This window comes from Prinia subflava, chromosome 3, assembly GCF_021018805.1.
Source record: "Prinia subflava isolate CZ2003 ecotype Zambia chromosome 3, Cam_Psub_1.2, whole genome shotgun sequence".
Lineage (NCBI taxonomy): Eukaryota > Metazoa > Chordata > Aves > Passeriformes > Cisticolidae > Prinia > Prinia subflava.
The window spans coordinates 66,213,860-66,239,114 of NC_086249.1; the positions used below are offsets into that span (position 1 = coordinate 66,213,860).

Consider the following 25,255-nt stretch of genomic DNA (forward strand, 5'->3'; position numbering starts at 1 on the left):
CTCTGTCTGGAGTTGGTGACAACTTGCCCCAGCAAAGCCAGTCACCAGCCTTATTGCTGACAAGAACAGCTTCTGAGCATTTAACGTGCTTAGCAGCTTCTCAGTTAACTCAGGCAGAGGAGGCAACGGTGAAACTCTTACAGGCACTTGAACAATAATGCCTTCACATAAATATGAAGCCACTGAAAGGTGTTTTCAAGTAGAAGGCATGTGGGAGGGGAAAAAATGAATGAAACCTCAGGAGACCTTCTTCTAAGTGAGAAATAAAAAAAATCTGATAAGAGAATAGACCAAACAGAGATGGATGGCAGGGAAACAGGTCTGGAAGCAGCCTGGATGCAGCAATGAAATCACCCAGTGAAGGAAGCTGCAAGGGAGATTTTGTGGCCTTACCACTGACCATTTAAGCATTTGTCTGCTAGTCATAAATCCACATAACATAACTCACCATTTCCAGAACAGACAGATGAACTCTCTGCTACACAGCCACAGAAAATCAGGAGCCACAGGAGATCCATGACAGGCAAAACGCTGGTGCTAGAAAGGATCTTTTTAATCTAGTCTGTGAGAAAGCCTGAGGACAGAAATAAGGGCTGGAGACTCCATGACTGCCTCCTTTATTCAGGCACTTGGAAGTGCTGCCAAGGCCAATGGCTGCAGTCCACCCATACTTTCTTTCCCTCCTGCCTGTTGAAGTTGCTCCAGGGTTCATCAGTTTGTCAGCAGGACAGAGAGAACAAGACAGTGAAAGCAGGAGAGACAAACAGGGATGGCTTATGTGATGTGGAAAGACTTGACTGCTTATTTGGTCTCTATTGAAAAGATTGGTGTGTTGAGGTTTCTCACCCTCACAGTCAGATTTACTAGCTTTGTTACTATCCTGCAAAACCCACCTGTCCTGGCCCAAGGACAAACGAGACTTCTGAAGTGGGAACACATGGCAATAGTTGCATCATCATAAGTGCAGATGAGATTCGTGAAGAAGATCAGGACCAGCAAAATAACCTGCAGATTCTGCAGTTAGGTGAATAAATGGAGATTTCATATTTCATCCATACCCTGCTGGTCTTGGAGCACTGTTTTTGATCTGTATGGTCCCATGGTTTAAATGTTGTCTTAATTTGAAGCCCAATGTAGAGATACTTTTGCTGTTCATGGTCTTTCAGCCTATAGAAGGGAAGGTGAATGCTGCTTCACAAGAAGAAGATGGTGAGTAAAAAAGATGGTCAGCATTGGTACCATTTTGTCTGGCCACCCAGGTCTTGGAAAGCTTAGTTTCAGTAAAAAGCCTGGATTATGAATATCTGCTGTCTCTCAACTGCAGGAGCACTGAAGCAGAGCAGGATCATAGACACAGCTTTGTTCATAACCTGACTTTGTGCAGGCACCTGTGTGCAGGGCACGTCACTGGCTGCATGCTCTGCACAACAGGGCACAGCCAGTATTTCAGGAAAAACAGTTTCCTTCCTGGTAGCTATCAGCCTACATGCTGATGGCTCTGAAAGTGTATACCTTCTCTACTAAATTTAGCTGACAGTCTTTCAATCTGCTTCATTTCTTTCTCTTTTCTGCCATCACAAGCATAGGCATGTGTCTGCCCCAAAATGGTATTGCAACTTAAAATTTTACAATAATAGCCATGAGGCTAATAATAGCCATGTCACTTCTTTCCTAAATCAGGGCAAACCAATTTCATTTCAAGCATTTAGCTAAACAGAGAGCAATGAGATTTAATTCAGAAAACAAGTTCCCACTAATTCCTTAAGAATATTTTCATGGTAATCATTTTCACAAAAGCACAGGCCATGACTGACAGAGATGATGTGGCTTTCATCAGCCTACTGCAGTGTCAAAATTTAGGCACCTAATCTACTGAGCGACTCAGAAAGGGCATTAGCTTCCCACAGATCCAGTACAGCCAGGTGAGAGAGCAATTGACTGGTGACCAGAGAGCATTTAACTCCTCAGAAGGATCATCCACTCAGAAGCTATACATGCAAAGCTGAAAGCTGCAAGGGTCTAGCTAACAAAAAAGACTGAAGAAGGGATGTTTTTGAGTACTTCTTATCCGAAGCTCAAATATCTAATTTGTAGCTTCTGTGTGCATTTTCTCAGAAGAAAGCAGCAGTTCAGTAGGAATTATTTTAAAGGGGAGCAGGAATGGTGATGATTACACCCATCTCAGCTTGAAGGCATTCAGCAGTGCACCTCCCATCTATTAGCAAAGTGCCTTGAGCCAAAAGCACACAAAGACAGATGTGCTGATCCTTCATCTTTCCTCCCTGTGTTGGGCTGGGTGGCTGTTTAATTATCAGGGTGAAACAGAATAGTGAAGGGCAGAGGTAGTCTATGGGCACCAGCTGAGGTTATGCTTTGCACTGATTTGTAGGATGAAAATCCCAGGGTGTACTGGGCTTTGTGTGCTGTGGAGATTGGGGATGCTATGTTTTCAGCATTCTTTTACTCAGTTTAGGCATCTGTGGGAGCCTTTGAGCACCCCTCTTCATCTCACCCCAGCAGCCTCAGGACAACTTATGAAACAAGAGACAGTAGATATTTAATAACACCTGCATAAACCAGCAATAAAAAAAATGCATCTTGTGTTGTTTGGAATGAATAGAATATCAAAACATGTAAAACCAACCTTTACAATCAGACTTGTTGCAGGATTTCCTCCATCCATTATTTAAAGTGCCTGAGCCAAATTTCCTTTGTTTTGAAGCATTTCACATAACGTTGACTTGTGTTTCTTCCCTTCACCAAGTACACAACTTTTCTTGGTTGCTAGAACAATACTGTACTTTTTTAGGAGGGAGAAAAAGAGCTTTCTAGTGTCACCAGTAATATTCCAGTAAGCCACGAGAGGGCAGGTGGTGCTCTCGATACAGCTGCAGATATTTATAAGCAGCTCTTAAGTCCACTCGCAGTTTTAAAGCCCTAATTACCAAACTAAGCTCCAGACAGTGAAAAGAGGAATGCATGGGTCTTTGACCCTAGTACTTGTTATGTGTATAGCATCAATCTAATCCCCTCATTGCTTTTCTTCTGGAAAGGAAAATATCTTACCACTCAGTTTACATGGCAGATGAGGACAACTCTCCTTTGCTTTACCCACAGGATCCAGGGCAGAATCTGTTCTAACAAGTTAGCTGCTGTGCTACATTTTTTACATTTCTCCCTTTTTTTTCCTTCCTCTATCCCACTGCACTGTCACTTGTCCATAACCAGGGCAGCTTGCAAAGCAAACCCTTGGGACAGCAGAATCCAAACCTCCAGGCTGATGAAGCTGGTTGGGGACCCTGTGACCCTAAGGAAAATTCTCATCCACCCTTGGAAATAGTAGTCTAGAGTGCCTCCTAAATTTTGGCACCCAGATCCCATGAAGGACAAAAATGTGTCAAGCTCCATCCAACAGCAGCTCTCTAAATTAGTGTTTAGCATGAACTGGTGTGTGTTCTAGGTTTGTTCAGCCTGGAGAAAGTTCCAGGGAGACCTTGTTGCAGAGTCTTTCAGTACTCAAATGGGACTTATAAGAAAGATAGGGACAACATTTTTAATAGGGCCTGTTATAATAGGACAAGGGGTAATGGTTTCATTACAAAAGAGGGCAGATTTAGAGTGGACATAAGGAATAAATTTATTACAGTGAGGATGGTGAGACACTGTCACAGGTTGCCCAGGGAGGTGGTGGATGCCCCATCCTTGCAAACACTCAAGGTGAGGTTGAACAGGACTCTGAGCAACCAGATGTAAAGGTGTTTCTGTTCATTGCAGAGGAACTGGACTAGATGATCTGGACCTGAAGTCTTCTGTGATTCTGTATGAGGACCCATAGTCTTGTAAGGCACATGGAGATCTCAGACCTAGCTACCTTCTGACACAGATCAGAGTCAGCTAATGTGACACATGTGTAGGCTAGATCTCTGGAGACCTCACCTATTGTCTTCAGCACCAGCTAATACTGGTCCCTAAATAACCTAAGTATATTTGAAAACCATCTTCTTTCTAGTCCACATAGGTGGTATTGAGCAAGCGTAAAAGAAATACCAGAAACTGTTACTAACTGATGTTTTTATTCAAGGCTACAAAAGCAAAAGTTTTATAAGATTTGAGACCTCACAATACACAAAGTCTGAATACTCCATTAATGTAATATATCAAGCACCAAAGCTGACAGGATCTGTTCAAGATGTCATTTGCTATGTAAAAAAACCTGTGCCAAGATAACTCAGGAAAACCACACAAATGGGCTTCAAATCTCTGCCTAAATGAAGAAATATATAGGGAATGTATAAAGGAGTGTTTAGAATGGGGTCTAGTAACTGCCACATCCAAACCTGATTCCCCATCTGCACACCTGAGTAATGCAAGCTAACTTAGTCTTGTTACCTTGAGTCCTGAATCCTAGACTTAGGAAATTTGGAAGTTTAAGTCTATATTCATAGAACAGCACATCAGAAACAAAAAAAGTTAAGTCCCACATTCAACTTCTGTCCTAGGTCCCTAACACAGAGGTAAAACACAACTGCATTTCTAGGTGTCAGAGAACTCCTGATCTTAAATTTTAGGAGTTGGAGTTTACCTATTGCCATCATCAGCTTTATTGGAAATAACATTCAGAATTGATCATGTTTCTGAAATAAACTGTAACCAGGGTGTTCCTATAGTATTTTGTCAAAAAGCATGAAACATTTTGAACCTTAAAATAAGACTACATTATTCAGAATATTCGTTGATAACTGTAAAATAATATATTATTCAAATATACTCTTAGAATTGATAACCTCCAGCACATCTTAATGCTGCTAAATGAAATCAAGAACACATTGAGGTGAAAAATTATTGGTTATTCAAGCTGGTTTTCTCCTATTTGGATTCTCAGCTGTCTTGATCTAAATCTATAGAGGATGATTTACATGTGTCACACACTCCAGATAACATTTAGTAATGGGAAAAATCTAGCCTGACTTGAGCCTTGCTCATAAGCACCCAGAGACTTCACACAATACAATTCACAAGATAACGGGAAAAACCTGAATGAGAACAATTCAGTCAGCTGCCAAAGGAGTGTGTGATAAAGTCTCAGCTAAGATACCAGTAACACAATCAAGGTTGCTTCCTACAAGAGTAAGCAAAGAAAGAAAGTGAAGGCACTAGGCCTCTCCCATGTACTTTTTGGGGCTGAAGCTCACATTCATCAGTGGTTCAAAACCTCTTCTGTGTCTTCGGTGCTGGAAAAGTACAAGCAGCAGAACAAGCACGGCCAGAGCTATAAGTGCTCCTCCAATTGTGGCTCCAACCATGACAGCCCATGCTTGGGTTTCTTCAAGGGAACCTGAAAATGTGAAATGACTGAAGTGAGAGCAGCCCATAATTCAATTTTGCAAATTACACAGAAGACATAATATTTCCTGCATGCTGATAATTACAATTACTTCTGCACCTTAGTGACCTACTGGCCACAGGCAAGATTCATAACACAACACATAACTGAGCTGGAGGTGCTTCCTGCCAGAGAAGTCTACAGCTGAATTTAAACTTCAACAATTCATACAAATTAAAGTGTTGGAAATGGGAAAGATTAACACTGACAATACAAAAAGACCATTCTTTCATCTAATTGGCTCCAAATGAATGATCTAAGCAATTCTTTCTATACAGACATTTCAAGACAGCTGCTTCCAAGCTATTTTGGTCAACAGAAAACCCTCAGATTTTCCTAAAGACCACAAAGCAGCCTATTGTCAAACTTTTAACTGAAAATACTACTTAGTATTGGCCAGCTCCAGACCGCATCTGCTGATTTTGAACCATTTCTGAAGAACCACTGTCTTTGAAGATAATGTTGCTTATTCCTATAATAACATTTCTCCACTTAACTGAATTTTGTGTTTTCGTCTTGCTTTCAGAAGCAAAACTTGCCTGCTTTCCTTTTATGAAGAATGCTACATATACTGAGATGGCAATAATCACATTTAACTAAACAATCACCAAAAAAAAACCTCTCAAGACAACTGCACATATTTAAAAGTTATCTAGATATATAGGTTAGAGGAGACATATGGCTAAGGGAGATGTCACACTGACTATAAAAGCAACTAAAAGTCTTGTGCCCCAATCTGCAGTCTTCAAAAAGTTTGAGTGCAGTCATCCCCAGAATTAGTAAAGTCCCAAAATTAATTGCTTTCGGCTTTACCGTCTTTCAAGTAAGAACCAGTAATGTATTAATATGTGTTTATTTCTATGTGATTAATTTCTATTTCTGTCAATATATGCTTCCTTCTAATGGGATTACCTCAAGTACTATTAGCAAGTTATCCTTTTAGCTGAAAGAGAAGTGTTTGGATGTAAAAGCTATATTGTCTGAACACAGGCCATGCAGGCAGGGATAGATACACTCCTGCACAGAGCTAACAATTTATTTAGGTGTGAGTTAGAAGCAATATAAGCACAAGCTACCCGTGTTTCTCTCTGGGTGCCTCATGCCAAAGGGGCATCCACATTTGCAAAGCAGAAGAGGAGGACAGTAATCCGAACTGAAGAAAACGTAAACTCCGTAAGAGGGGAAGTTTAAAATTTCAGGGAAAATTCTGGGATGTCCCTGAGAAAAGCACTGCAGAAGCAGCTAGCATGCCTCCACAAATCAGGGCTCCCCTGCATGAATGCAACCTGAGGACAAGGGTTTCAGTATTTTGCAATCTATAGACCTTTAAACAGTCTCCACAGATTAAAACCAGAGATATATGGCAAGCAATTAGAAGAATTTCCTGCCCACACAGGTTAGATAAGCACCTTATGCCTCTCAAAGTAATACAGAAATGGAGAAAGAAGCTGCTCAGATTTAATCTTTGGAAAAGCATCTGAAGCATGGTTCTCATGCAGTTCTCATTATTCTGCCTTTTGCAAATATTTTAGTATCTTGTTGCAAAATTTGGATTTTGTGCATAAAAACTTTGCTTTCTTGCTATTTTGTCATTGTCTGATTTGTGTCAAAAGTAATTTGAAAGGAACAGACAAACACTAAGGCACACCCCGGGTATGGACATGAAAAATCTTTAAAATTGGGGGTTTACAACAAAAAACACCCAGGTGCATCTCTCCAGGTACCCAAATATTAATGTTGGGAAGTGATCAGGTGAAGAAATCTGTGCATTTTGTGAAAGGTTCCTTATTTAATATCTGCCTGTGCCGTGGCAGATGCGCGCTGTCTCGTGACTCGGTCAGGAGCAGCAGCCCGGGACACACCTGGCAGGTGGATGGCGTAGGCGTAGCCCAGCTGCTCCGCGCTTTGGAAGAGCTCGTCGTTGGTCACCGCAGGGAAGAACGGGACCATGTTGTACAGCCGGTTGTGCCCGATGGGGGCCAGCTCCTCAGGCCAAGCGTCGTCAGGGGGCTTGAAACGCTTCATCCACTCATCAAAGATGGCATCAGTGAAGGAGTGAAGAACCTGCAAATCCAGGCATGGGCATGCACATTCATTAAGCTCTTTCAGAAATCAACTCCCTTTAAAACACTCAACAAACACGCAAGGAAGCTTTTGAAAGAGAGAGTAGAGGGTGATCTAATTTACATGGGCTATACAGAATGGGAAATCAGGAATGCTCATGAGAAGACAAAAAGATCTTCAGCATGGGCCATTTTGCTTTATACACCCTTGTTGCTGCTTGTTCACAGCAAGATCTTTCTCCAGACTGTTTAACATCAGCTGACATCAAATGGGCAGGTGAATCATAGCAGGTGAGGAGCCGCTGAGCTAGTTCAGGTGAATGTGCCTTTCAAAATTATTTTACTCTTTCTTGTCTCTGAACAAGTGTGAAAATTTGACTCCACCATGCTCATTTTAGAGCATGTGCCACCAGCTCCGCAGCTCCAGGTGCCCATGACTTTTATCAGGTGAGTTTATAGATTTAAGATTAACTAATGCAGGAAAGTTGTTTCAGACAGACGTTACAAATGTCTGAAACTAATTTCTGATGTGCTCATGTTTTTTAATTACAACCCTGGAAAAAACTTGGAAAATATCCTATAGAAAATAATCTTTTTTTAAAAAATTACAGCATAATGAAATGAATTTCACTGTGTAAGAAACAAACTAACGCAGGAATTAAAGAATTGTTGAGGAAACAATCTGAAGGACCACTACATCGGTATTTGGACTAATTTCTCAAAAAAAAAGGTTGAAAACTTAAAGGTAAGAAAGAAATGTATCTACATTATATATATAATATATAAAGAATTTATATATGTAATGTAAACACTGTGGTTTAATCTAACAAAGAGGAGAATAAATTTGCATAAATGTACTAGGGGAGAAAGATGTATAAGGAGAGTCAGCTATGGGCTTTTTATTTGCTCAGTGCTGTTTGTGCTGCTCATGGCAGTGCAGCACTACTCTGATGCACTAGTGAAATCACATTCTTTCTATACCCCAAGACACCCTGAAATTAGATGGACTTCCTTTTAGCTTGTAAATTTTGAAACAAAGAAACAAACCACCCAACCTACCACTTTAAAATAACTATCCCCACTTTCACTTTATCTTGTTGCTGTAAAATTGTGTGATATAAGCCATTAGATTTAGATACCACTTAATTGAATGATTCAAGGCAGCATAACTTGGAATGGCAGCTCTTCTCCCTAGAATCTTATTTTATATTTTATAAATTACCCTGAGATATTTTTCCTTTTTATTCAACATGTATGCGGGTGTGACAGTGTTCAAGAAAAGATAAGGGATTCCTCTTTTTCTATTTAAATAATTATTTTTAGGGAATTCACTTTGTTCACATTGTTCTGCAAATCTCTTGTGAGAAAGGCGTCTTTGAGCCTCATCCATTGTCAGTCACACTGGGGGTAAAAGACATACCACAAAGATGGGATCATTGGCAGCTGCATGAGGGAGAGCACTGGTGCCATTCAGGAAAGAGTGAACCAAATTATGAAGGCTCAGCATCGGCGAGTCAAGGGCTCCATCTGGTTTATCAAAGCCCTCCAGCGCATTCCTGCGGATGGCAAAAGCACCACCAAGTGACCACATTTTGCTGACAAATGTACTCATAAACAAAACCAGTGACCCCGCCAGATCTAGCGGAGCCCAAGGACAAACCTGAAACTGAAGCTGGAATTGCGGAAAAAGGGGGGTCTGTCAAACTCCTGCAGGGAAAGGCACCTCCTGAGATCTTCCACGGTGGGCAGCTGCTCGCTGGAGCCGCGGGGCGGCCTCCGCCGCAGCGGCCCCTCGTCAGTCCCATTGCACAGCGTGACCAGGCGGTTGTAGTCATCCAAACTGAGCACGGAACAGAGGGAAGCACGAGTCAGAGGAAGGTGAGCACTCGTTTGTTGGCTTTTTCTCATGCAGTTTAGAGAGGCCTCGGCTGTACATGTGCGAGAGCAGAGGTTTGGGATGGACACCTGCTGGGGCAGCTCAGTTCAACTCCCACAGATGAGTTCATTGCAGGACTGTCACCATGACATGGCTTTCTGTGGCCCTGTATCCTCTGTGGACCATCAGTCATTTAGACCAAGAGTTACCAGGTTCATTGTCCACACAGAGAGAGGATGCTTTAGAAAAGGCAAGCACAACTCTCATCGTGCCTTCTCCCCTCCCAAGAGCTTTAGAAGAAGTTTTTGTCAGGCAATGTAAAACAGAGTTTTCAATTTTGAACTGACAAACCTTCACCCCTGAATAAGGACTATTTTTTTACTCTTAACAAAAAGGGAAAAAGTGAAGGGAAATGTGAGCTGAGAAAATGCAAGAAATGACAGAAAACAGATTTTCACTTGCCATCTCTCATCTTCTTTAGAGGAAAAACAAAAGCAATGCATTGCATCCTCTTTTTTCGGGGCCTTCAAGAACAACCTGCTGTTGCAGGGGTTACCCAGTAACTAATGGGGAGCAAATCCTCTATATCAGGGAGAGGAAGAGGGAAGGAGGAGAAAAACAGTGTAACACTTGTGAAAAAGAAATCTATTCAGTGTGAAATGAAATAGAATTTTCAGAAACTTTTGAAGCAAACAAAAGCTCTTCTCAGTTTAACCTTAGTGAGGCTAAAGTTTAGTCACTTCTGTCTTCAAGAAAAAAACCAAAGCCCTTTTTAACTTTGAGGAAAAGGAATGGGCAAGACTGAAAGCCAGCTGGTGCCTAAAGCTGGAATTTCAAATATCTCTTTAGGTATCCAGAAAAAACCCTGAGCTTTTGGCACCTCTGTCTGACTAACTGCACACTGCCCCTGAGCTGAGAAAAGAATGATCTATGGGTATTGTAACCAACAGCATTTCATGTTACAGCACCCTGATCCTGCATCTGAAGCCCCTGTCAAAGCCCTGCTCTCACACGAGTCAGCACATTCGCACAGGGAGCTGGCAGCAGGCTCCTGGCTGGCTCTGTACTGTTTTTCATGTGAAATCTCAGATATTTCAAAGTCAATCCCCAAACTGCATCAAATATATCAGGGTTAAATTCTCATCCAAAATACGGTAGCAGACTTTCCAGCCTATCTCTAGCTTCCTATACGCCAAAACAATTTTTCTGCTGCTGAAATCAGTTGGGTGTATGTTATAGAGAATCAACACACAGGCGTTTCTTTTTTAGAAAGATACTTGCCAGTAAGGAAACTGTTCAGACTTTTTGGCTGATATCAATTAACTATATCAACTAAAATCCTGTACTAGAAGGATCATCTTTAAAAAGCACACTTCCACAATATGAGCAAGTTTATACAGAACCATCTACACATAAACTGATGGCAATTTCCAGTTTTAAAGAAGATGTCTTGGCTCCTTTCCTGCCACTCACTCACACTGAGAGAGCAGCCCATGCTGTCAGTGCTGAATGACAGCAAGATTTTGTCCATGGATACTCTCCTACCTGTTACAAACTACTTGCCACCGGGAGAACCTGGAGCTCAGGCTGATCAAGCCCGGGTCGTCGGGCCGTGGTGCTCCGAAGAGCTGGTCTGTGCAGATGTCACACTCGTTCCTGCCCGTGGCGAAGTTCCAGTACGGCAGCGCAAAGGACTCGTTGCCCATCAGGCGCTGCAATGGTCAGAAATGCATTAGTTGGGAATCAGCTCCAAAGGAAAGAGAAAGAAAGGGACTCCTTCAAGCTGTTTGACTGTATATTTCACTGAATATCCAGCTTTTCATTCACATTTCAACTACCTGCATTTTACAGTGCCGCTCCAACTCCTTCCAAAAGACTGTGGCATTAAATCAGTCTAAGCAAAAACATTGTCCCTAGTTCCCTACTGTGGGACTGCACTTCTTTTGGCCATGCTAGGCTTTCTGCCAACTCAGACATCAGGCAGGAGAGCAGGAGCAGAGATGAATTGAGCCTTAAGCAAGTAAGAGGCTTTGAGTGATGTAAGTGGGTAATGGGTAAAATTGTGCATGCGGTTGGCTTTCGTTCCAGAAACTGGCCCTGGGGAGGAATCAGAACTTGTGTTAATGGGGAGTACAGTGCATTTGATTGTGCTTGCTTGCCAGATATGATTTCACACAAGCAAGATCCTGCAGCTATTTTGATAAGCAAACATTTTCATTAGAGATCTGTAAGGCTGAAATACAGCAACACTGCCAATCTAGAAGTCATGCAAATGGAAATGAGCCTATGCTTCTGCAACTGAATCTCGGGCATATTAACATGTATTTATTTAAAAGGCATATTGCTAAATATATGTATGTTTTAAATGTATAATATGTCATATTTAAAGGGACTAATATTTAGAGCTGGTTTCATTGGAACAGTATCTTCAACATCAGCCAACTATATCTGTTACCAAATTTTACATGAAGGCGTTGCTTCAATTTTATTAATAAATACTGTTACTTCACATCTTCTATCCTCTGTTGTGGAGATGAAGGGAAAAAATCTCCATGATAACCTTCACATGACTGTTCATGGTTGTGGAATCCCCCTGTTTCTAAGAGGCTGAAATCTGCTCTTACTCTCCTTGTGTTAACCCCTCCTTTGACCCAAGCCCTAAAACTCCACCCCCACAAAACCCTATAAAACCCCACAACTCAGGCCCTGTCCCTCTCTTGGTCATCCTCTTCACCCTCTTTTCCCTCCCCAGTCCTGGGGAAAATAAAATGGATCCTTGTGCTTAACAAACCGAAGTTTGTCTTGTGTTTTCCCTGCCGGTGGCTTGTACCTCCCTGGACACAATGGTCATTGTTGCCATACGATGCAACAATCAGTCCTCAGCACTCAGAAAGCACTAATTTCACTTAAAACAAAACAAGAAAATGATCAATGAGCAAATACTCTTGGGAGTTTGGGTGACAAACTATCCTAGGAGGTAGCTAACCCTTGGCTGGCCCAACAAAGTGACAGAGCAAAAGGGAGAAGCTGTGCAAAGAAAAGGAAAGGTTGTTCAACTAACCTGCAGTTCCCTCTCCAACCACAGCAAGTGGTACCTATGCCAAGTAACAAAGGCAGGTCCTTGGTGGGAGAAATCAATACCTTTGAAGGGACGGCCAGGACCTACAAAGGGAAGATAAAAGAAGCATTTAGGCATCAGACAAGTCTGGAGAGAAAGACAGCACCTCCTTTTATTGCCTGGAGTGGAGTTAAACAAGAACCTTCATCTCTGCACCTTTGAAAGAGTCCACATATCAGAAGCTGCATCACTTAACTTGGGACAAGCAAAACAAACTCTGTGGATATTTGCTTCAATGCTTATCAAAACTTCCTATTCCCTAAAAAGTTGGAAATTGCAAAGATTTCTTCTCACTTTAGTGGATTTTGATTTTTAAAAGCCATTTTACTTTCCAAAACTCTATCTCCTTGCTCATATGTGCATTATCTCATTCTCTTGTTCAGCTGCAAGACTTACACCATGTATCTATCAAGAGAACCTCAGAGTTTTCTGTGCCAATAGTAATCCAGAATCCTTTGCCAACCTTCTTCAAATTGTGCTTGTTATTTCTTGTATTGTGCTTTTGCTGGGTGAGAGGTGAGAGGCTTCAAACCCCATATGGATTTGTTTATCACTCTAGAAACCTTCAACCCACATATGCGTTTATTTACCATTGCAGCAGCACTAGAAGTTTCCCCTTTCCCTTTCCACATGACTGTCCTGTCCCCTGAAGAACCTTTGCTCTTGCTAGGCCAGAGGCTGCTTCCTTCAGCCCTGCAAAATGGAGCAGTGTCAGAGGGCAAACTGAATGATACCCACAGCAGAGCAGCAGTCGCCCTCCAGCAGGGAGATAGATACAGGCTGTTCAGCTTGCACATGGGACTGCCGGGGAGAAAAGCCATACTGGTTGGTGCACCTCCTACAAGAAGTAGGCTTTGTGAAATGGGGTCGGTATAGGTACTTCTGTCTAGAAAAGCAAGGAGGCCTAGGAATCTGAATTTGGGAGAAAATATGCGATTAGATACCCAAACTTCTAAGCTAGGCTGGTTTTAAAAGGTGACTGTGGTGAGTCAGGCAAATCCCATCCTTGGTGACTTGCTGAAAGGCACAGAAAGCAACAGCACTCTGGTCCCAAATATCTCTGCATGGCCTATAGCTTCACCACTGCAGAGCCCCTTTCCCACCACCACTGCATCTACCTTGTGCTAAGGACCGGGAACATCTATGTGAAGCTAGTCGCTGCCTGCCCACCCCTCAGTTCACTCAAGTGAAGACTGCGCATTGCTCCCTGTCAGACTGAGGATGCACCAGGAGTGCAACTGGTGTGCTCCAGCTTCCATGGGGTGTGGAGACCAGGGCATAGCAGGTCCAAAGGACATCTCCCTTGAGTACTGATGGCCACCAGCTTCTCACCACCAACTGTTTTGCTCCACAGCTCTGTGCCTACCACTGGGACCTTTGTTCAGCAGTGGTACTTTCACCCTTTTCTTTACCTGCAGAGCCCATTGGAAAAGGAAAGCACTAACCCAAGAGTGTGTCTCTGACTGAGTAGTAATGAAGCCAAACAAAGTAGTTATAAATACTGCAGTTGGCAATCTGGGGTTCCTCTCCACTTGGACCAAGCAGACTTCTCCAGTGCTGAGTTGCAATGACATAGTCCGGGTGAATTGTTGTCTTGGCACGGTCTAGAGCATCAAAGAACTGCTGTCTCTCCTCTGCTGTCAGGGAGTGGATGTCCTTCCTGACAACTGCTGGCTTCCTCCTGTTGCATTCGGGGCCGGTCCAGCCAAACTTGCATTCACCACAGTTGTAGCCACCAAAGTTTCCTGGATCAAGAGGGAACAATTAGTCATGGCATTATGAATCAGGGAAAACTAACAGTGAAATGCAGAAGAATGAAGAATTAGTGCTCCTCTTCCCCAGAGATGCCAGTTCCTGGAAAGGACAGCAGCTGAGCAGACTGGCAGCTTTGCCAATTGACTAACCAGAAGGATGGCTGGCTCGATTCCCAGAGCCACAGCGGGGCCAAGAATCACACTCAGCCAGTTGGGGAAGTGCTGGGTAATGGGCTTGACGCCCTGAGGTGCTCAGAGCTCTGCAAAGCCCTCAGGCACGTGAGGACTCTCACTGAACAGAGAGCTGAGCAATTGAGGTTAAGCCGGTGATGAAGTGCTTTGCTCGATTGGCTCTCAAGTACTCCTCTGCTTCCAGGATCAAACCCAAAACAGGGTCAGTTCACATGGATCCTTAAGCACAGGAAAAAATCCCTAAACAAAATGGTTCTCTTAAGGACAAAACTTATGTGAAACTAGTTCCTCTTAACAGTGTATCTGGGGCCCAGCACAAACCAGTACAAGCACCAGGGTTGCTGCTGGTCACGCTTTAAGCATTATTAAATACTGCTGCAATACCAGCCTGAGAAACACTGCAGTGCTGCTGTTCCCCACTGGCATCACTCCTAAGGCAAGTAATCAGGTCCACTCCAGGATATTAGGTCAGACTCTCTGATGAGATGGAAGAGCCCAGGAAAGCAGAGCTTGCTTTAAGCGTGGTCTCTTGCATGCCATGGCAGCAGCAGAAAGGCCCTGCTGCACCTTGCTCCCCCATTTCTGGGGGAACCAGGGAACAACCAGCCATTCCCACAGCACACACCTGACCCCTGCCTGCGCGCTGGCAGGCTGCAGCAGTGTGGGACATGGGGCAATGCTGCCAGGGCAGTGGGGAGCAGAATGGCAACCAGGGTTCCTCTGGGACTTCCATGCTGCTATCAAAAATCTGCACTGACTCCTTAACCCGTCCTCAACCTCCCCTCCATCTCCCTGCACACTCATTCCACGACAACCACGCCAGTAGTTTTCTGAAATGCCACAAAATCTCACTGCTCACCACACACACTGGTGCTGCTAGATCCAGGACTAACATGGGGATGAGAAATGTCTTATGAAACATTCCCAGATGGGCAGATGTCACTAGGCTGTAGACTTGAGCCTACGACCAGAACAATAGTTAGCATCAAAGCAAGATTTCAGATTGTCAGGAGCTACAGGGCTTATTACCAAATTTAAACACCCCCAAGGTTACAAGGGCTGTTACCAACAAGGCTCTGAAGCTTATGTCAAGCTTTTAGGGTAAGGGCTGCTGAACTGTAAACATCTGTGACGGACTCCTGTGAGACCTGCCAAGAAGATATGAGGACTCTTACTGCAGTTTCAACCCACTGTAGGTTGGTTTCAGTTGCTTCAGAGCACCTGAGATCTCTAAATTTACATGTTGTCATGAAGCTGAGGATCAGTGCTAAGTTTAGGGACCACAAGGATGAAGATTTCAATGAGGTTTTGTATCATACACATCCCAATGGCATCCCATGAGCACAATTTCCAGATTAGTGGCTTACATTTTGTCATGATGCAAGTAGAAGCAGCTGGGTTCAGCTGCCATGTTCCAGCTATGAGGGAAAGCTGCCAAAGCCAGGAGTCTGCACTGGCCAAAGGGGATAAATACATACACCAGAGAAAGCAAGAGGTTATAGCTATATGAAGCAAAGCAGATTGTGTGGATTCTATGGATATGGAGGGGGTAAGCAACATGGAAGATTTATTTGATCACAGTATCCTCAGGGTCCCATCAGAACAGTACAGTTACTGTTATCAGTTCAATGTATTCCAGTATCTGTGCGTTGTTCATTCTTCATGACTCAGCCTAGCTATCAGGGCCCATCACAGACTCCAGCCTGAACTGACCAGATGACAAATATCAAGAATATCTTGCAACATTGCCTAATTAGGGCATGTATAGTGCTCAAGTTTCAGTCATGGACCATGAACTTCTGGAAAGCATCTGTTGACCCCTCACACTCAGGTACAATTCAATCCTTAAGAGAAGGAGCAAAAAGCAGGAATTAACCATGAAAAGATCTGTCAACAACCTCTTTTGAGACTGGCAATTATTCCTTCAGTCATTTAAGGGACCCCTCTACTCACAGTGCTGGATAAGCATCACACTGAAATACAGCACAAACACAACCAAAGTCAATGCAGGACCAGGTTTGTGTTGTCTGGGTTGATACCAGAACAAGACACTCTAGGTCCCTTGTTGAGGCTCTGATGGTGCCCATTCCGCGCTCAGGAAAGGCCCTTTGAATCTACAGGTCTTGATGCCTGAAATAGTTTTATCAGAGAATATCTGTATTTTAGATATACTCTATACACCTCCTCAGGCTCTGAGAAGAAATTTGCAAAAGCCTGAAATGATGAGTTATCTTCATGGGAAGATAAGTTTTCTCCAACTGTATGTATCTGGAGCCAGGTGGATCAATGACTTGCCACCTGTTTCCCTTGGGCAGGTGATAATTATATCCAATTGATGCTCTGCAGGATTTTCTCTCTTAACCACCCTATCAATGAAGGAATCCAAGGGCTCCATTCTTTCAATCACTTCCCCAGTCACTTTTCAATGAGGCATGAGCTTTTACTAAGTGAGGAGAACTGCAGTGGAGACTTGCAAACAGGAGATGATTTCCAGGCAAAGTGGCATTTCACACTGCAATATTTCTGCTGATTGTATTGAACATTTTTATCACATCCTCATGTCTATTTGGCAATGTTCTATTGTCAGAAACACACAGAACAACAACACTTCATTATATCAAAACTTGCTTCTTGTCATTTTCTTATTTTCTTTCAACAGACTCCATGCATCACAGGACTGCCGCTATGCAGCAGCTGAAATGGCAAGCAAATGATGGAGGTCTGTGGGATTTCCCATAATTAAAAGAGAAATTACTGTAGTAATCAGACCCACCTTTTTCATGACCCAGACAAACCACTCTTTCAGCATTTGTTTCTAGAGACCTCTAGAAGAGTCCAAGCCACTGATCTGGAAATCATGCATTACTGTTTCCAGAAAGTTCATTTACTGCTGTGTGTACTTCCCACATGACAGGACTGTGCAATGCTGGTCTCTTACATCTTAACTTCCCTGCCTGCTATGCTAGTGATTGTGGACTTCAATGGTACAGCTCTACAAGAGCAGGAAAAATAATCTCATGATAGCAGGATATACTGCAGAGTAGATATTTTCTGTAAGGCAGTGAGACCTTTCCAAGATCCTTTTGCACACGGAACCCTAGGAACATGCAAGGATTCATGCCTTAGCATTTTTTCACCTTCAGTGATTAACACATAGGAACTCAGTGTACAACCTTCCTGAGGCTCTGCCAGCGACAACAGAGATTATTATCATCTCTTGCTGTTACCAGAGAATATAATGTGGGAAGTCATTTGAGTACACAGGAAGGAGATCATATCACTGCTGGATGATCCCGGCTTGTTCTACTGTTTCCAGGAATGTCCTTTGTACTGCCACTGGTCAAAAAAATCGTCTGCGTATTCTCCATTAACCCTTCTGTCTGGAGATGGGATCACATGCCTTGGGAGCTGTCGTCTTCTACACCCAATGTCAGCAATACTTAGTGTGCTCTTTCTCGGTCAAGTTGGGTGAATCTGGCTGTTTCTGTAGGCACTGTGGCCATGCTACTTCTCCCAGTGGGTCAATCCATGGGCATGGCACTGAGAAAGATACACTTCTTATGACCTGACACTTGGTATGTGCTCATACACGTCACTGGTGTATGCTGACACCAGTCATCACACACCACTGCAGCTGCTTCTCAAGCCTGGGGGTTGCCTGAGCACATGGATTTCCTACCTCTCACCAGTCGTAACATTTTGGCCAGCAGTCACCAAATGTAACACAAATTAATAACTCCATCAACTTTTCTTCAGTAAAAATGAATCCACTCAACACTTACCATCTTCTGCCTTGTTTCGATGTACCAAGATGAAATTCAAGCAGCTGCAGTGCCTCCTCCTTCTACAGAGACCATTTTAATGCACAACATTTATTGGATGGGGAGAAAGGACTCCTTTTCAGACTTCTTTAGCTATTGCATTGAAACAGGAGTTACATTAGATTTGAAACACCTGCATACTGCAATTTCTCAAGTCTGGGATCAGGACTGCTACCATGTAGGACAAATGGTTAGCTCTTCTCTGTTCTCTAGCTCTTCATTTGGACATGCTCACAGGCTGTAGGATGTGGAAGATCTGTACCTACACTGGATTTAATAGGGTCATCAAGGTATGGCTATAATTTAATATTATCCCACAGACACAATACCCTACAACAAGTAAATGAAGCATGTGTTATAACCACTTCAAGAGCCCAATTTTTACCTCATGGGATAACCATCATATCAGCTACATGGCTTAACTGACAGTTTGAATACTGAGAAAGAATAGATGTTAAATCATCTGTCCCCAGCTTGAATGTGTTGCCCAGGAATTCAAAAAGATTTTTTTTTCTCAAAAAACTTCTATTAAAAATAATGCACATGCCTATATGTAAACTTTAGAAAGTGGAAGCAGAGAAAAAGACTGATAATTATGTTTAACTCCTCAGTGAACTCAAACTACGTCATTGTTTAATCGCTGTCACAATCTGTACTAGCAACCACATGACTAAACTGCAGGGGCTTTTTACAATAGTCTTCTGTACTCAGTTTTTAAAATTCTATACCAGATCTGTATCCCTGCAGTACAACATTGTTGCTTAGAACTCAAAATAGCATTTAGTTCACAAATCTTCTAAAACAATTTTCTTCTAAACTAAATTTAACTATCTCACTGAAATACTGCTTCGTTGTGTAAACAGCTACAAGTCTCAATATTCAAGGCTGGACTCACGTATCCATCACTTGGTCTAATTCAATATGTACACCTTCTTGAAAAACAAATTAACACATTCCCTTTCACATGTACTGCACACTGTCAGCATCTGTCATCAGTTAGTTTCAGTTTCAGAATTTATATAAATTGAATAATATGAGGGGCACTCAAAGGTATTGTAGAACACATCCAATGGATTCAAAACTGAAGTTAGTCAAGAACTAAAAACTCTTTGCTACCTTCCAACTACATTCATGCCATAACCTCATATATTTTAGAGATGACATTTTTGCTGCAACCAACACATTGAGTGAAACATGCAGCATCCTGACAACAAACCTGCAATTGCTTATTGACCATGACCCTTGGCGCAAAAAGTGGGAAGCAAAGCTGGATCTTTCTTTTGTTCTAATTTTGTTCTATTTGTTCTCAGTTAAATAAATACTAACGCATATTATCTGCTGAAGCCCAGAAATGGAAAAACAATAATCTGATCCCATTTTTCTTTTCTCCTTATATACTAAGTTTTTAGCAAAAAGCTAAATTTATTGTGAAAACTCCAGAATCCCACCTTTGGAAGATCTCAGTTCCTCACAGTTCCTCCAGTTTCCTACCATATAGCCATCAGCTATGTGACATGTTCACTTGGTACTGTCTAACCAAATAATCAGCTACATGCTTGTTGGAGCTCCTGCAGCGTATCATGCACACCATTTCTAAACTATAAATTAAACAGTGCTAAGATGGAACACGACCGTTTATATTGGTAAAGTGCTAGAAGGAGCCTTGGTGGGGTTGAGAATTTGCACAATCCAGGAACCATTCCAAACAGGCAGTTTTCATGTAACATTCACTTGGAAAATAAGACACCTTAATAGCAGGGATGTGCACTATTCCATGTCCCTTTGAGTGAGCATATTTAATTTCTGATACCTATGTTACCTACCATTGTGTTACACAGGTAGCATAGCTCTAGATGCCTAATAAATACCACACGTCATGCCACTTACAGCTGGTATGCAGACAACCAACCAGAGTATTAAACCAAGTGGAAAAAGAGACACAAAATCCCCCTAATAGACACGGAGCCATGACCACCAGCATTGTGAAACCATCAGATCTAATTCAAATCCCACACAGCTGAGAACTTCTTAGCATTCTCCCAGAAATGGTTTTGCATACAGCTTCAAGCAGAATATGACCCAGGAAAACTTTCTGAAAATCATTCTTGAGGATACATTTCCCTTACTGTTTTATCACTGGTGTATTTAGATTTAAAAAACTGCAAGGAAAAAGAGGAATCCAAGGGATTTAAAGAGACAAGGGGAGCAGCCAGCTCAGAAGAAATAAAGCTGAAGGAAAGGACACAACATTCTGCTCACGTTACTTAGGATCCAGTCCTGCAAATATCAAATACCAGTGCTTTGCTCAACTTGGAAAAGCAAATTAACATCCGCCTATGCAGAGCATGTCTGTCTCACCTGCTCTTCAATTTACTGCCAGGTTTTGATGCTCTAATTCCTTTAACTATATAAATATTGGTGCATGCCCATGTGTTCTTCTGACCCAGGATCTGTGTCTGTATGCGATACCTGACTTAAGTTTTGGAGGTATATAAGAACCTTTAAGAAAAAAAATGTGCATCCCATTTCTCTTCTTTTGCAAACTACCTGGAAAAGTCCTTTCGCACAAGCATTTGAAATCCAGTCAAAGGAAGAGATAAAAACTGATGTATACTATAAAGTCTGTTGTTATTATTTTGAGGAGTTCCAGTAACACCGTATATCCATTAAAGTCATCTGCCATTACCTTTCTGTCGCCAGTTGATAACTGGACTGGAAAATTTAACCTCTGGCAGAAATTCTCTGCAGTGCTGCCTTCCCAGATTGATCTGGGCTTTCTTGGTAGTGTGAGCCAAGGTATACATTTAGGCAAAACAGTTCAGCTCGTTCTAAGAATCAGGCTGAAGCAAAGCAGTTTACTCTTCTCATGTTAGCAAATTCAAACAATTTGATGTTTTCAACAAAAAATCCCAGGTTTCATTTGAAATGTGCCTAGAAAGAGACTTCAGTGCCTGGTTTATGCATTTCACCCTACTAGAGGTGTTATCTCCTGCCAGCCCTGCACAGAAGTCTGGGCAGAGGTTCCAGTTCCTGCTCATTTTAACCCCTCTTCAGCCAGGGCTGTTGCTGAGAAAGGGCCCTGTCACCTTATTCTGCCCTGAGCTCACCTTCCTGCTCACTGCCTCCTGCTAGCACTAGGGAAGTGATCTCATTATAATCTTATCCCTCTGGCCAGGTTACCCTTCAAGCACATCTCCCAGATCCATTTCACCTCCAGCATGCAAACTCAGGAGCCCGTGTAAAGTCACAGTGAGAAGCAGCAGCTGGAAATGAGGAGGAAAAGGATGGGATGGCCTCTTTGGTCACATTTTGGATCAGTGTAAGATGTAAACTTAGTTAACAAACTACATTTGTTGGGAAACACCCTGGTCTGACACTGGGAGACTTTCAGTGCACAGGGCTATGTGATGCTGCAAAGTGCTAGTCCATGAGGAATAAATCTTCAGACAACGCACACTGATCCAGGTCCAGCGCACTTGAGTAGCAGTGATAGAGGTTTGAAAGCAGCACTGAAAGATCCAAAACCTCATGGAGAAAGGGGATCATTGGCTATGGGGACAGTTCCATGGGCAAAGAGGAAAACACAAAAGTTCACATGAGAAAAAACACTTTTTTGACTCTGCTGCTCCGAAAAAGTACTAACAGTATCATGAATATGGGAGAACTTCTAGGATAATGTTAATATTTGAAGCCTTCTTGATGCCTCATACCACCAGGAATGTCTCTGGCCTTTGGAGCAAGGTTAGCAGACCCCTCCATCCCCATTCCCTCCCCCCAGCACCCATCTCACCTGTGCACCGGCAGCTGTGGTTGAAGAACTTGAGGGGCCACCGCTCCCGGTCATCCACATTTTGGAGAGTGTAGGGGCCACTCCAGGGCTGAGTGTCTGCCTGCACCCCCTGACACTGTCCCCTGCCCTGCAGGGACCCGCAGATATTGCCTGGCTCTGTCCCCAAGGCCGGGCAGCAGCGTTTCAGGCGCAGGGCTTCCACCGTCATGCAGACACGGGGAAACTGTGCCTGTGCCTGTGGGGGACAGCAGCAGCTCAGGTAGCCCAGCCCAGCCCAGAAGAGCCACCCCAGGGCTCCCATTACAGCGGGGTGCAGGCTGTGCCTCCCTGCTGGACCTGACTGCCAAGAGCAGGGAGATGTGTACTGTGGGACAACCTGGCCTCACCACAGCTCCATGCCCCGGCCAACCAGGATAATAATTCTTGCTGCTGAGGATGCTGGTGTTGGGTGTTTGTTTAATCCCAGCCTCTAATTGCCTTGAATACAGCTCAAAAGACGGGTGCTTTGACTCTGTGGTGCCTACCCAGCAGCCAGGGCTTTGAGTAGGGTTTATATAGAGGTTGGGAGAAAGCCTCATTAGAGGGATTAGCCCGGCACAAATCCTCGTGTTTTGCACATGACATCAAGGGCAGAAAAGATGCCAGTGTGAAAGCAAGTTCTGCAGGCTCCAGCAGCTTGTCAGGAGAGTGAATGCCTCAGATTTATTTCTCCAAGTCTTTTATGAGCTTTGAGAAATTGACAGTCTTGTTTGAGCTGAGGTGGCTGGAGAAACACATTTATTCTTTTAATCAAAACCGTGTAAACAGATGATAAATAGAAGAGGAAGCCTCTTCTCTTTTAGTTCATTCACTGCAAGACAATACTTTCCATTAAAGCAGTAGCAGTGGAAAATTAACTGGAAGCACAGAGGATAGAAAAGCACCATTAACAAAAATTAATAAATGTGGTAGTATAAATTTGGGATGGAGATTCCACCTGCCAACTGCTGAACTTCAGTGCTTGCACTGAAAACATCCGAGTGGCAAGTGGAGAAGGCTTTCCTTCCTAATAGTCTTTTTACATGTAAAATAAATTATTTAATTGATTTTAAAGAGTGAGTGGTCCTTATTTGCTTTGTAGGCCTTTCCCCATCATTATACCAGAGATTGTTGTAGAAGTGGTCTGTCTGTTAGACTTTCAGAACTGTCACAGCTGAGCATTTATTACCCACCTGGCAGGAGACAGCCTACGAGATCGATACACACACCAGACATGCACTTAAGTGGTTGTGTTCAGTACAACAACAAAAATATCTTTAAAAAGCTCCCAGTATGCAGCAGTTCTTGCCCTCAATGCAACTTCAAGAGCACTAAAATTAATAAACAAAAATAGTGATAAGTGATTCTGTGAGTCTGAAGCAATAGCTATTAGTTCAGGCCCATCATACTAAAAAAACCTGGCAACTGCCCCTGCTTCACTGAAAGCTTTCACTCCCTTCCCTCTCCACCTCCCCCAGCTCTGCTGTTTAGCCATTTTTATAAGCATAGATAATGAAAAGAGCCATGGTTGTGTCTGTGTTACTCAATACTTCCATGGATGTTCAGCCTCACCATTCTGACACAATAAGTTTTTGATCTATGCAGCAAATTATTGCCATCATGTAGCTAAAGAGTTCATCCACACCATGGACTCTGTTATTGGCACTTTTAGGTTCTCAGATCTTTATATCAAAAACTTATTGTTGGATAGACAAACTGAAATATGATTCTACCTCATTTATGGAGGCATTAAGCATATTAACAATACCATGTATTCTGAAATGGGTTTCAACTCACCTCACTTTGGATTCAGCTTACGCGGAACTGGCTTTTGTCTGCTGCTCTTGGCACAATGTGTGAAAAAGACAGAAAGTGTGAATAGTTGCTGAAAAAACGTGTTGAAGAAGTTCAGGAGTAATAAATGGACACACTGGTCCAAAAACCCTCTGAAAAACATTCCTCCTCATCCTACTCAGCACCAAAATGCATCTTTCTGGTGTGTGAAGGACCTGTCTTTGAATCTGTGTTAGACAATGTCTTGTACCAAAGTGAACACTCACTTATCAGCATCACCAAAATGAAATCAAAATATGCAGATAGGATTCAGCTAACCAATCAAACCTCTGAACTGATGGGTATATATGCAAAATATCTGTCCAAGCAGCCATTTTAATCAAAGCTGGCTCAATTCAGACTGATAGGATTGTTCCTACGGCTATTTGAAACCTTATATGAGACAGAAAGAGTAAGCACAGAGAAAGGTGAGGGACTGAGGCAGGCAAGATAAGGTAAGACAAGAAAATAGGCTTCTAATGTAGTACATGAAGAAGGAGAAACCTGCTGTTTTCAGAGAAGCTGGAGTGTGGAGAAGAGGAACAGCAGGTAGAGGGTGACATGGCAATTACTTCGTGTGCAGGGAAAATAAAACTGTGAGTAGGAGAGTGGCACACATGTAGCTTTTATTATGATCACTTCCTTCCATCCCAACTATGTAATTCTCCAATGCTGGGAGCACACTAAGCATGCAGCCCTGGCACAGATCTGGCACTAGTCTTTTGTCCTCAGCAATGCAAAAGCATTTTAGGAGTGCCTTCCCTGGCTGAGGGGGAACACTCAGACAAACGGAAAAAGGATGTACAGATCCTACATCCTGGCATCACTGTGTCACCAGCAATGGTGGTTGTCTGCTGTTGCATGACACACCATGGAGAATACACTGAACAAAATTACAAAAAGACAGTTGTCTTTCAATTAGTCATTGGGAAAACAGCAGGCACTGTCCATTCCTTGGTGTGTCACTATCGAGAAGTTCCTCCGCTCTTCCCACGCAACCACATTTAAATAAAGGAGCTGTTGTTGGAGTTGCACGGAATCAGCGCTATACCAGTTTATAAATTAGCATCCTGAATGACTTTCTATTTACTACAGTGTTTCACTATGTCTTGAAAAATGGGTAGTGCTGTGTGTCAATACTACTGCCCCGAACCATCAAAGAATTTTTCAGGCAGCAAATCTGGGCACATGAGCCAACGTTCCAAACTGTGGAACAAATGATCCACATGCACTAGGCCTGCATGCCAAAGTTTGGCCAATGGGGAGCTACAGGGATGGCTTCTGTGAGAAGCTTCTAGAAATTTCCCCCATGTCCAAGACAGCCAAAGCCAGCTGGCTCCAAGATGGAGCTACCACTGGCCAAGGACGAAACCATCAGCAAAGATGGCAGCACTTTGGGGATAACAG

General features: G+C 42.9%; 1 protein-coding gene across 1 annotated transcript; it reads right to left on the minus strand.

The window, feature by feature from the left end:
- Positions 1 to 4,645: 4,645 nt before the first annotated feature.
- Positions 4,646 to 22,298, minus strand: DCT (dopachrome tautomerase). The gene is made up of 8 exons (XM_063393539.1): positions 21,998 to 22,298; positions 13,886 to 14,185; positions 12,384 to 12,484; positions 10,868 to 11,034; positions 9,107 to 9,286; positions 8,867 to 9,002; positions 7,246 to 7,447; positions 4,646 to 5,335 (listed from the first exon to the last, which is right to left on the minus strand). Exons 1-8 carry the CDS (start codon positions 22,296 to 22,298, stop codon positions 5,154 to 5,156), a joined length of 1,569 nt encoding a protein of 522 aa, XP_063249609.1. The 3' UTR covers positions 4,646 to 5,153.
- Between the last annotated feature and the right edge of the window lie 2,957 nt (positions 22,299 to 25,255).